Source organism: Perca fluviatilis, chromosome 20 (assembly GCF_010015445.1).
Source record: "Perca fluviatilis chromosome 20, GENO_Pfluv_1.0, whole genome shotgun sequence".
NCBI lineage: Eukaryota > Metazoa > Chordata > Actinopteri > Perciformes > Percidae > Perca > Perca fluviatilis.
In genome coordinates this window covers 14,566,274-14,578,443 of record NC_053131.1, presented here as the reverse complement: position 1 = coordinate 14,578,443, position 12,170 = coordinate 14,566,274, and the positions used below count along the sequence as shown (strand labels likewise).

Genomic DNA, 12,170 nt, shown 5'->3' with positions numbered 1-12,170 from the left:
AGTGTTCATAGAGTAGAGAAGTTGTAAAAAGTCATAGTATAGCATGTCGAAAAAGGTAATAGTCATTGTCAGCATGTTGAAAATGTCATAGTATAGTATGTCGAAAAAAAGTCATAGTATAGAATATTAAAAAGTCTTAGTATAGAATGTCATAGTATAGTATGTCGAAAAAAAAGTCATAGTATAGCATTTTGAAAAAGTCATAGTATAGTATGTCGAAAAAAGTGATAAAAAGTCATAGTATAGTATGTTGAAAAAGTCATAATATGGCACGTTGACAAAAGTGATAAAAAGTCATAGTATAGTATGTTGAAAAAGTCATATAGCATTTCGAAGAAAGTGATAAAAAAGTCAGTACAGCATGTCAAAAAAAATGATAAAAAGTCATAATATAGTACGTCGAAAAAGTCATAGTATGTCCAAAAAAAGTGATTAAAAAAAGTCATATTATAGCATGTCGAAAAAAACATAATAAAAAAGTCATAGTATAGCAAGTCGAAATAAGTTTATTTAACCTCTACCCCCTATCCTGGTACTGAACTCTGAATCAGCTTTTGCATTATGTGCCATGAACTACCCTCTAGCCCAAAAAAGATATTAAAAAGTGGAATCATTTTCTAATAGCTGAAGGTTTTTGTGAATAGTTTAAAGTTTGAATGCCGTCTGTATGTGAAAGTATGTGGGGGGAGTAGCATTTCACAGTGGAAGAAGCCTGAACAGGATTTGAAGTTTGCTCCATTGGCTTTTAATGTAGAAAGAAAAAAGCTTAATATTTTAAAAAGTCATAAATGGTCTCCAATCGTATAGAGTTTACCAAGTCTCTGAGCTGTGTACCTGAGCTGTGTACCTGCCTCTTAAGAACCACTTGACTGTTACTATGTTCTATATGCTAGGGGAGAAATTATTATGGAACAGGGCTCGGAGTTCAGTGATAAAATCTTGTCATAATTCTGAGAAAAATATTTCATTTGTCATAACCTTTATGTGCTTTATTTCATTTGTCATAATCTGTACGTGCTTTCTGGAATAAAGTGTAGTTTAAAAAAAAAGTCATAAAAAGCCATAGTACAGTATGTCATCAAAAAGTCATAGGAAAGTATAAAGTACCTGCCAAAAGGCATCAGTCTGTATCGTATAATAAGAATATGATTTTCTCTGCTTGGCACACTTCATAAACTCGCTGTGGCTCTTCTGTGCAAGCAGAGAGGAATCAGGGAAGACTTGTTTGTGCTAGATCTGACACTGTTTTAAGATATTGGAGGTAAACTTGTTTTCTGTGGTGAGGTGGGCTTCCATTAACTCCATGTCCCAGCATGCAACAATGTACAAGTTACCTAAATAACAAGAAAAACACTCTGTATTCATTTATTCAAGTTTCATTTTAGACACAGATACAGTTGCTTAGTTGTGCAGTTACAACTGTTCACAAATGATTGTATATGTAGTAAAACATTTACTGCACACTTGCCTAAGGGTTGACAGTTATGAGAAAACAGTATTTCAGTAAATACACAAATACAGGTTTATAATTTTCTCTTAAAACAAAAGTCAGATTCATATGTACATTGCATATTGACACAATTTTAAAATGCACAAGACCTAGTACTGTATATGCAGACATTACTGTAATCGTTCTGTCTGCCCTCTAGTAGCTACTAGAAGGCAAACTACTGCCTACAGATGTCAATTAGGATCATTCACTCGCATCCTCTCAGCAATACTGAAAAATATGTTTTATGTTTTTCATATATTATACAATTTAAGATCTAAACCTTGTTGGATTTTCTATGGAATAAGGAGTGGGCAGGAGGACTAAAGCTACTGCTACTGTAAGTAGCAGTGGTAGTTGATAACATTTAGCAGTAACTTCACTTGCAATTCCTCCAGAGACTGCTACAGAACAAAGTAAGCAGCTTGTTGAGGTGTTGAAGTCATTCTGAAAGTGATGCTTTGTGCAGATGGCAATGAAACTACGTGCTAAACCTGCAGCTCGGCACTAAATGTGTGAAAAAGGTTTCGCACGAAAAGGGCATAAACTGACACAAAAACCATATGTCAATACGAATGCATGAGCTCTGTATACATTCCCACTGTGACTCAGCAGTGAGACACTTTGGGTCATTTCAGGTTATCTGGAAGAGTCTTGTACGGGTTGAGAATGCCCTTGGGGTCCAGCATGGCCTTGATATTACCCATGAGCGCCACAGCCTGGCTGGGTTTACTGTAGTAGATATAGTTCCTCTTCTTCAGGCCCAGTCCGTGCTCTGCACTGATGCTGCCTTGACAGCTGGCCGTCCACTCGTAGATAAAGGGCTCGATGGCAGCGAGGAGAGCAGGGTCTTTGGCAGGAGAGGTGATGTTCAAGTGGAGGTTTCCATCTCCTAAAAGTACAGATGGAAAGAGATGAAGGGACAATTTGCAACGAGGCGTGTTTAACTCACTTAAACACCACATTTACTCAAAAACTTGGTATTTTTGTACACATAAAAGTATTTCAGAATGGAGAATGAGTTGCTGTAGGTATAGCAATCAACATCGTTACCAAGATGTCATATCTTATGCTAGCAGGCCATTACTTCCCTCCTGATATATACAGACTTGTTTTCACTCGTCTTTCCATCTTCTGGTCTTACCTACGTGTCCGTATCCCACCACACGCCTGGCTCGCCCCCCCAGGTGCTCCCTCATGTCTGTCACCAGCTGGTAGATCCGCTCCACCGGAAGTGAGATGTCATACTTGTAAGTGAAGCCATCGTGAGTCAGCGCCTCCGTGATACGTTCACGCATCGACCACAGTGCCTGAAAAGGTGTAAATGGAAAGGTTGATTACATCATCAAAAAACAAAAAAATGGGCGGATGTTTTTTTTTTTTTTTTACTTTTTTAAAGTTTTACAAAAAATAGAAAAAACCTACATACATGAAGGGTATACAGCATCTGACATTGTTACATGAAGTAAATGAAGTAAAAAAAGAAAGACAGAGGCTATATGAGAATACATACAATAACCAAAGTAGTCCAGTGCTTCCTGTCTCATGATACCATCAGGAGTATAAATAGAAAATAAAACAAAACAAAAAGAACAAACACACACACTCGCACAAAAAAATAAAAAATAAAAAAAGGCCCAGAGAGGAGAATCAAACCCTTAGTCAGTGCTAAAAAAATACAAAAGACAAAAATAAAACCGTACAAAGACATAAAAGCTTAGTTTCCTACGTTGGTCATTTAGAAAAATGGGTGGATTCTTGAGTCCCCACAGAAGTATTGATTAAACAACCCTAATATGAAAGTCATTACTTAAGTTTAGGTCAAAAGCTTTTACAAATTATTATATTGTTATTGTCAATGAAGGAGGATGGTGTGGTGGGATTCACTCCAAATAAATTACAGTGGCCATGTTTATTGCAATGAAGGAGCATGTCACACTTAGTGCAACGATGTGGCTCAATGAGGTCTTTTTAAATCGCTCTTAGACAACAATGGAGCCCTATAGCACAGAGGAATATGCTTTATCACGATTTGGCTATGCAAAAATACTTGTTAGTCTAAGTCTTTTCATGGGATTTGTTGTAAAATATCAACAGACTTATTCTTTAAAAGATAAGAAAGAAAACCTTTATTTTTGAGTCTTCGGTTGCCACAGTCCCATCAGTAACCAATGATGATGTCATCGCCTCCTCTAAGAAATTGTGGAGTTTCTCCCCGTCATGTGTTGGGTCAGATCCAGACGTTTCTATGACAACGTAGAATGGGCAATCTGCAAGATGGAAGAAAGAGTTTGGTGTGTGTGTGTGTGTGTGTGCGTGCGTGCGTGCGTGCGTGGCGTGCGTGCGTGTTTATTTGCTTTATCAACTGGGCATGTGTGTGCGTCCGTGTGCCTACCAGAGATGGGATTGGGTAGTTTGAGGTGCATATTTAGCAGCTGCATACATTCACTGTCCAGGAATTCATAGGCTGACAGAATTTCTCCCAGCATGCCCCTGCAGAGCTGAAATGTCTTCAGCAACTGTTCAAAGGTCTCACAGCCTAACAGGAATTTAAGAGAATAAAATCAAGTCATGGGAACCTTTAACTTTCTGCACACGTGCTTATCAACAATTGCCAATAACAGTGTAAAAATGAAGCAATGAGGAAATCATACCCAGAAAAACCACATTAACAGATTTGGGTTTCCGTGGACACAGGATGGACACTGCAGTGATGACCCCCAGTGTGCCCTCTGACCCTATGAAGAGCTGTTTGAGATCATATCCTGTATTATCTTTCCGCAGCGCGGCCAAGCAGTCCAGCACTTGCCCATCTGCCAACACCTGTACATACATCAACACACAGACATTAGATCAGTGCTGCTTATATCCTTTAGCTTTTGTTTGATATAATACTTGTTAAGAAATGTCAAAGTCCCTCATTTATATACTCCACTCACCACTTCCAGACCCAGCACAGTCCCGTGTAAGGAGCCGTATCGCAGCAGACGGAGTCCACCTGCATTCGTTGCCACGTTTCCCCCAATGTGGCAACTGCCTTTTGCCCCCAGATCAAGTGGCATGATGTAGTCTCTCTCCTCCAGGTAAAGGGACAAGTTCTCCAAAACACAACCTGCCTGACAGGTCAGAATGCCTGAGGGAAATAATCTCTAAAGATTAGTCAAATATGCTGTAAATACATAACACCTTTTTTTTAATTTTTTTTTTTTATTAAAGGCAGGCAGCTCATTTGGGGTAAAAGTTCAGTATTTTAAGACTTACCAGATATACTATCAAAGGTAAGGATGTTGTTCATTAGGGCAGTGGAGAGGATGACCTCATCATAAACTGGCACGCTGCCCCCAACCAGCCCAGTGTTACCTCCTTGAGGGGTCACCGCCAAATTACGACTGTTACAATACCTACAGGAGGGGGAATGCAACAGCTTTAACCACCTCAAAAACCCCTCACTTGTGTATTTGTCCGTTCCACACACTGTGTGTTCTTTACTTCAGAATTTGAGAAACTTCCTCGGTTGTTTGAGGTCTCAGCAACACTTCACTGGATCCTGCAGAATACGTATGAACAGAGAAATGAACGCTTTTACCATCAGTGAATTGGTGTAAGAGGTGGATTGAAATTAATTTCTCACCTCTCACTGACTTGAGCCAATCCACATTACTGGATTCCAGCAGGTCCGGATCAGTGATGGCTCGTTCTGGTACGATCTTCCTGAAGAAGGCTAAATCTTCCTGGGTTATTCTGGAGAAAGGCAGCCTGTCTGGGGCTGCAGCAAGAGATGGCTCGGGCCTGTCTGCCCCAGTGTGCAGCGTTCGACAGCAGACTCCAAACTGCCATGAGCTGGCGGGACGAAATGGACTGCGGAGGTCCACAGGTGAAAGTCTGGCTGTGGCTGTTAATGAGAAGGTGCTATGGAGGCTCAGATTACCGAGAGCTGTCCTCAGTCTTAGTGTTCTTTGGAAAATCCCTGCCATGACTGGGGTATAGGCGGCGAAACACAGGCTGCAGAAAAGATGTGGAATAATTCATAAATCTGTTCCTCAAGAAAGAAGCTGGTTAACCTCTCACTTCAGCTGATATTCTAATTCTTATATACCTGGTATGGAGTTGGGACTAGCTATGTGGAGCAGCTGGGTAAATTACAACTAAACTTCATGTCCCTACTCATTTGTCAGCTTTGTAGCTAATGTCTGTTAGTTAGCAAGCCAATGCTATAACTCCTCCCGTAATGTAGAATATGAGTCAGACAAGTGTAGCAGAAGGCAGTGTCTTAGCCAGCCCGGACCACCGACTCTTAGAAGAATTTGGCCTTCTCCCTTCTGGGCAAAGATACAGGTTCCCCAGGACAAAAAGCAAGCATTTTAAAATGTTCTTTGTTCAAAGTGCAATAACAGTACTTAATTTGCACTAACCCTCGACTGCACTGCTTACCAGCACTTTCTCATGGCTTCCATTATAATGGTTTGATACTTTTAACAAACAGATCACCCTTTTCTATTTAGTTGTTTTCTGTAACTGTTGTGATAAATGTCCTTGTATGTGGTGTTTGTGGTTTTGCCCTGTACTGCATATGGAATTTCCCATTGAGAGACAATAAAGGTCTGAACTGAACTATAACAAACGTATTCACATACTGAAAAGTTCTGGAAGGACTTGGAAAATACGGGAACCTGATGTGAGAGGAAAGGTGTCACAAATGAATATAGAAATTGCGAGTTTCAGTTGGTCATCTGAACTTTGGATCATGTGAATTTTAAATCTTCATTTTTGGTGTCTGAATTTCAGTGACCTGTTAGATAGAACATCCTCCTAGCCTGTCTATGATTTCATAGAGATGCCTGAACAAAAATATTAAGATTTATTTATTTCTTACACGTGTGGACACAAATATTCTCTGTAAGTTAATACATTCCGAAAATAAATATATTGATATATCTGAATGTGGGATTTGACGTTGGTTTGTGCCATTTCAGGACAGTTCATTTCAATCTTCTACATCAAATTAGACACATACCAATGGCCTGGCCACTTTGTTTCTCTCTACATTGTATTGTGAAATGTTGTTTTTACATGATTCAAGTAGTAACGTTAACCCTGCTGAGAAAAACTGCTTGGTAAACCAACTATACCAGCCTAACACCAGCAACCACCTTAAACTGGTCTATACTGTATTTTAAGGGGAACGTGTCATCATACTTGAGTGTTCTCTGAATTTAACGTTAATGTATTGTTTGCACTTAGTTGAAAAGAATCCGTGCACAAGCCGCTTCCCCGAGTACAACGCATTTACCTGTAATGTTAATAAACTGCTTGCAAACTGGCATTGCTTTTCATCGCTGTTTTCGCCACAATAAAAGGTTAATGTATTGAGAGCTAAAAGCAGATGGAGCTGTCATTTCAGTTAGCTTAGCTCGATTAGCACAGTTTGACAATAAATTTGCAGGCAATATATTTATTTACTTACCATAAACGTTCACCTAACAACCAGCATGTTTCTGTCTGTGACTCTTATTTCGTGTCATATCTCAGTGCGAAAGTTGTCACAAAGTTCAAGAGCAATTCAGTCATTTTGTTTACAACTAGCAGGACAGGACGCTGCTGTGGTTGACGGGGGTGAAAGGTCATGAAGATGGCAATGGACCAATGAGAAGCCGTCTTTGAGATTGAACCAATCGTTGTGAGCGTTTCATTATCACTGTGCAGCCAATGATGACTGTGAAAAATAAAGTCACTTCACTTGAGATTTTAGAGAGAAAATAGTTAATTACTCACTTTTTACTTCACCGCGAGGGATAATCTGTCTTTCCCCACACAGTTTTCTTAAAATGGGTATAATTGAACTAGGACTTGAATTGTACTAATGAAAATGGTCAAGAAATGTCTGGCATACCTACTGTATAAAACAAATATACAGACTAACCATGTAAAAGAAAATCATTTTAAATAAGAAAGTTCATACAAAATGAATTTATTTGAAACTGACAAAAACTGAAACTTTGAAACTTTCTCATGCATTCTGTAGTACAAAGCATGCAACAAAATATTTTTATTTCTTAATTCTTCATCGTCTCGGCCTACAGTAACAATGACTCCTTAACTTCCAGTACTCAGATAACTAAAACCACTTATCAGTTACACTTTTACTGAAGCTCATACTGTAAATATCCCTGAATACAACTTCAAGTTCACATTGTGTTTAACAGAACAGTCTTTTGTGATCCAAGAAAGCCACATGAGAATGAAACCAGTCCAGAATTACAAAACATTTCAGGCACTGGTAATACTTTCAGAAGTCATTACTGAGCAGATCAGGACTGAACTGAGAAGTACTGACACAACAACACTTATACAGTCTTAATTCACCAAACCCACAGAACAGAGGTCTTCTCAGGATGTGCACCTCTGCATCCCAGCTGCCATTCATATGAGATGTCTAGATATGTACAGCGTGCAGTTATCTCATGGTTTCGACTAATCGTTAACGCTGACATGTCTAACAGAACCCAAAAGCAAATACCCAAATTGATTCGATTCACAAACAAAACTAAAATGTGTGATGGGAATCTACAAATGTTTTTAGTCTTGGCACCTCATCTCCACATGTATCTGTGTGCATTTTTAAAGAGTGAGAGCTTACATTTAGCTTCAAGAGCCTCAGTAAAAACTATAGTTACTCCATGTGTCCTTGGCAACATCATGTCACTGTCGTAGCAGCCTATTGGTTGAACCATTTTTTTTTTTCAAAGAAGATTTAGAACAGAGGAATACTTTGCACATCTATTTCATGAGACACAGGAGAGGGATGATGAGTAGGTCAAAAGTGGCAAACAAACTCCAGCATACTAGTCTATCCTGCAAAAACAAATGTATTTGCGACATTTCGGTGTTGGGCATCTATTGTCAGCCTGATGAAGGTCAATATGTGAGTGTTTGTTTGCAACTTTTGACCTACCCATCCCGCTCTCCCACGCACCTGTCTCGTAAAATAGAGACAGGTGTTCAAAGAAGATTTCCCATCTTGTAAAAAATGATCTCATAATATAGGCCTTGCTTTTCACAGCGTACCACGACTGCTATTCACAAAAGACTCCCAACCTCGGTCACATTTCCAGCAGGTCTTGTGAGACGTCGTTCTGCCATGAAGACCATAGATTTCCAGCTTGATGGCATCCAGCAGCGTGAACCTGCCCTGCCTCAGGGTGATTATTGTCATCAAGTTCACTCGTCTCACAGTCAGAGCTGTTGTTGGTCGTACGCTGATATAAGCTTCTTGATGTGGGCCAGTTTGTTGTGTAGATATTCACAGTGAGTCTTGTCCTGGTTGTAGTTAGGGTTAGACTAAAGAGACAAAATGGAAAAAAAAAAAGGGAATCAAATGGGATCGGGCCACATTTTTCTGTCCAAGCCCGGGCCCGCGTAACCGAAACCCGGCCCGAGCCCGACAGGCATTAAGATATTTATGTCCAAGCCCGACACAGTTAAAATCTTGTTTTTTTCTCATACTACAACATCATTTCTAAATATCTGTCTGAACCCGGGTTCGGGTATCCATCCTCTAAAAGTTGTTACCTTTTTAATTTTGCGATATTCTTGAAGAATCTGATTACGAACCGTCTGCAAGAGGAATAGAATGAATTAATACAAGTAGACATTTATATAACTTCCATAACGTTTGTTTGTTAAATGTCGTCAAACTAGAAAAAAATGTGACCAGACTATGTGACATTCCTAATAATATCAATAAACTTAAATCACCCATAGAAATATTTCAAACGTAATAACGTAATAACAATGGACAATTACTGACATATTGATATTCATGTGACCATATGCCGATGTTTAAGACCCTTAAATTCTACAGTAAGAATTATATCCCACGAAGCACCATTTAAGGTTACATTTTCAGAATAAAATAGATTGGATGGATTTTGTTTAGGGTTAAACCCCTACTCAGTATGCTCTAAACAGTTATTATTTTTGTAAACCTATGACTTTATGTGTTACCTCTGGTGCAACAGAATTTAGTGGATTTATCATTCATTATTTTTATGAAATAAGACTGGAAAATGCAGGGGATGAGCGTTGCTCTAAACTAAGATTTTATGCGGATTATCTCTTTAAAAGCCCTCTGTGGCTTAAGTAATTTAACGGTAGTCAAAATAAATGTCTTCATGTTTTTTTTTACCTTGTATTTATGAGATTCGTGGTGTAGCCGTTTGAGCTGCGTGTCGAGCTCCATGAACTGCCGCGTCACTCCGTCAATACGAGCATGTAAGTCTCTGTACTCGCTGTACTCCGTGTTAAAGTCCTGCTTGTACCTCTGTCTCTGGTCCTGACTGCAAATCACTGTGTACTTCCTGTGCAGAGAACATAAAAGGACACTATGATCAGATCTGTAAAATACCCACCTACAGCATGCCATGTTAACAACCTGCAGAAGTTTGAGGGGAAAAAAAAGCATTTTCGGTGCAGACACACACACACAAGAACTAATAACAGGTGTACGTACAGTAGATAGTCTGCTGTGTCATGGTCCGCTTGAAGCACATTTGAGTCAAACAAAATTTCACTTGGCTCTGGAAGAAAAAAGAAAACAATGTCAAACCATATGAAAATCCTAAACAATTGACTCGTAAAGTCACTCGTCAACAGCTAACAGCACTCACCTATGCAGTCCGCCGAGACTTCACCGTTTGGATCCTCTGAACTGCGTTCTTTTCTCCGTTCTTTCCTGTCTCTCCACCTATCCTTCTCCTTGACAAACAAAAACAAAATCCCAGTTACCAATGCATCACGTGAAACGGAAAAGCTATAAAACTAAATAAAAAGTGGTTTTTCCTCACCTGATCTCTGTGTTTGTGTTTTCTCTTCTTCCTTTTGATTGTGTGTCTGTTCGCATCAGGCACTATCACAGGGGGCGGGGAGCGATCAGAGTTGGGTTGCGGGGGGTCTGCTGTGACTTTATGTTCCTCCTGAGCACAGGGAGTTTGTCCTAGCCTCTTGGCCACTTCTGGTTCCTGCTGACAGGCTGCTGACAAGGAGTCAAAAAGCTTCCGAGGATCAAGGTGGTTTCTTTGCTCGTCATTCCCTGTCGCTTCTGTGACGTCTTCATCAGCCGCTTGTTCAGACGGCCTCACTCTTGACATGTCGCTGGCTGCTTTGCCGGACAAGCGGGATATCCTGGGCTTCTTACTCGCCAAAGGGTCAGTGTATTCCTCTGGCAGGGAAGGTTTTGGACGGTGCGCTGGGGAGGAGTTGGGGGTGTCTCGCAGTGGACTGACCTGGGCCTCTGGAACGGTGAGCAGGTTCTGTTGGGGCTGAAACAGTCTCCTGCACAGTAATAAGAAGGTGATAAATAAACAATTTTACAAAATCTACACTTTGTTTTGCATATATAGTACTGTGTAATCTCCACAGTTCTCTCACAACTACTCACACATTCACACATAAGTCCTCACATCCTCATTGTATCTATATTCTGGTCATTTATTTTATGCCTTTGTTGTTTTATGTAGCCAATCATAAGCTTGTTTTTAAAATCCAGTGCTTACTTGTGTTCAATTTGTAGATTTTAGAACTCTTGTAATGGCTCATTATACTTTTTCTTTTTCTTCTCTTCCTTTGGTGAGATTCCTTCTATGAAGTCCCCAGGGGTTTTCTTAATCTCACCTGCACAATCTTTTTATTTTTGTTTAAGTTTGCGAGATGCTGTGGAAATGCAAACAAATAAAGCCTTGAAGGAACTAGTATCTAAGGGCCCCACATTTCCTTATTTGATGATGAAATATTTTATTTTCTTCTAGGCTGAAGGCAGAGATTTTCACGATATGAACATGGTGGCAAGTAGGGCTGGGCAATATATCGATTTTATATCGATATCGTGATATGTGACTAGATATCGTCTTAGATTTTGGATATCGTAACATCATAAATGGCTTGTGTTGTCTTTTCCTGGTTTAACGAGCTGCATTACAGTAATTGATGTCATTATCGGAACCTACCAGACTGTTCCAACTGTTCTGTTATTTGCCTTTACCAACTTAATCATTATATACACACTACTCCATTACTGATGAGAATTTATCACAAACCTCAATAAGTAATAATTCTTCAATATTGAAGTATTTGGTCAAAAATATCGCGATATTTGATTTTCTCCATATCGCCCAGCCCTAGTGGCAAGTGTCTCAGAATCGGGCGTTACCTGACGAGGATTCGTTTCAGAAGCTGCTGGTCCCCTGAGGTGTAGCCTGGCCAGTCCTTGTGCAGCTCCTTATACAGACCGTCCTTTAGAACAAATGTGTTGTCTCTACTATTGAGCTGGCCAACCTGTGTGCAAATACACACACAAAAATAAAACTGGTGAGAAAAGACGTATCTTCAGTTCTCAGAGAACAAATGAATTGTCTTGATCTGTTTAAATTGTTTTCAGGGTGACATCATGTCACTACTGTGTAAAAAGTGTATAATGCTTCCGATTCGGATATGTAACTTTTTTTTTCTGATATGCAAAAAATTTTAACTTCATGTTTAGTGTCATAATAGTCTCGCACTGCCTGACCTATCTCCACAGCGCTGCGGAGGAAGGTCTGGCTAGTCCACACAACATTCCTGGATAGGAGCAAAACATGCTCCGGTTTATTGGCATTTCTTTAAACCAATCACAATCATCTCGGGCGGC

At 39.7% G+C, this 12,170-nt stretch overlaps 2 protein-coding genes across 2 annotated transcripts in view; both read right to left on the bottom strand.

The window, feature by feature from the left end:
- Positions 1-1,351: 1,351 nt before the first annotated feature.
- d2hgdh (D-2-hydroxyglutarate dehydrogenase) lies at positions 1,352-7,114 on the bottom strand. Its single transcript, XM_039786268.1, has 10 exons — positions 6,954-7,114; positions 5,121-5,491; positions 4,979-5,036; positions 4,751-4,890; positions 4,429-4,622; positions 4,144-4,312; positions 3,885-4,028; positions 3,617-3,759; positions 2,634-2,799; positions 1,352-2,381 (listed from the first exon to the last, which is right to left on the bottom strand). The coding sequence occupies exons 2-10, from the start codon at positions 5,461-5,463 to the stop codon at positions 2,119-2,121; spliced, it is 1,620 nt and encodes a 539-aa protein (XP_039642202.1). The 5' UTR covers positions 5,464-5,491; positions 6,954-7,114; the 3' UTR covers positions 1,352-2,118.
- Positions 7,115-7,492: 378 nt separating this feature from the next.
- LOC120549696 (RNA polymerase II elongation factor ELL-like) overlaps positions 7,493-12,170 on the bottom strand; it is a 9,325-nt gene continuing 4,647 nt past the window's right edge. The window contains exons 6-12 of the mRNA XM_039786780.1: positions 11,694-11,818; positions 10,333-10,819; positions 10,156-10,243; positions 9,999-10,065; positions 9,675-9,846; positions 9,059-9,103; positions 7,493-8,827 (exon numbers count right to left, since the gene is read on the bottom strand). Of these exons, the coding sequence (XP_039642714.1) occupies positions 8,723-8,827; positions 9,059-9,103; positions 9,675-9,846; positions 9,999-10,065; positions 10,156-10,243; positions 10,333-10,819; positions 11,694-11,818 (1,089 nt within the window). The 3' untranslated portion in view covers positions 7,493-8,722. The remainder of the gene's footprint in view (positions 8,828-9,058; positions 9,104-9,674; positions 9,847-9,998; positions 10,066-10,155; positions 10,244-10,332; positions 10,820-11,693; positions 11,819-12,170) is intronic.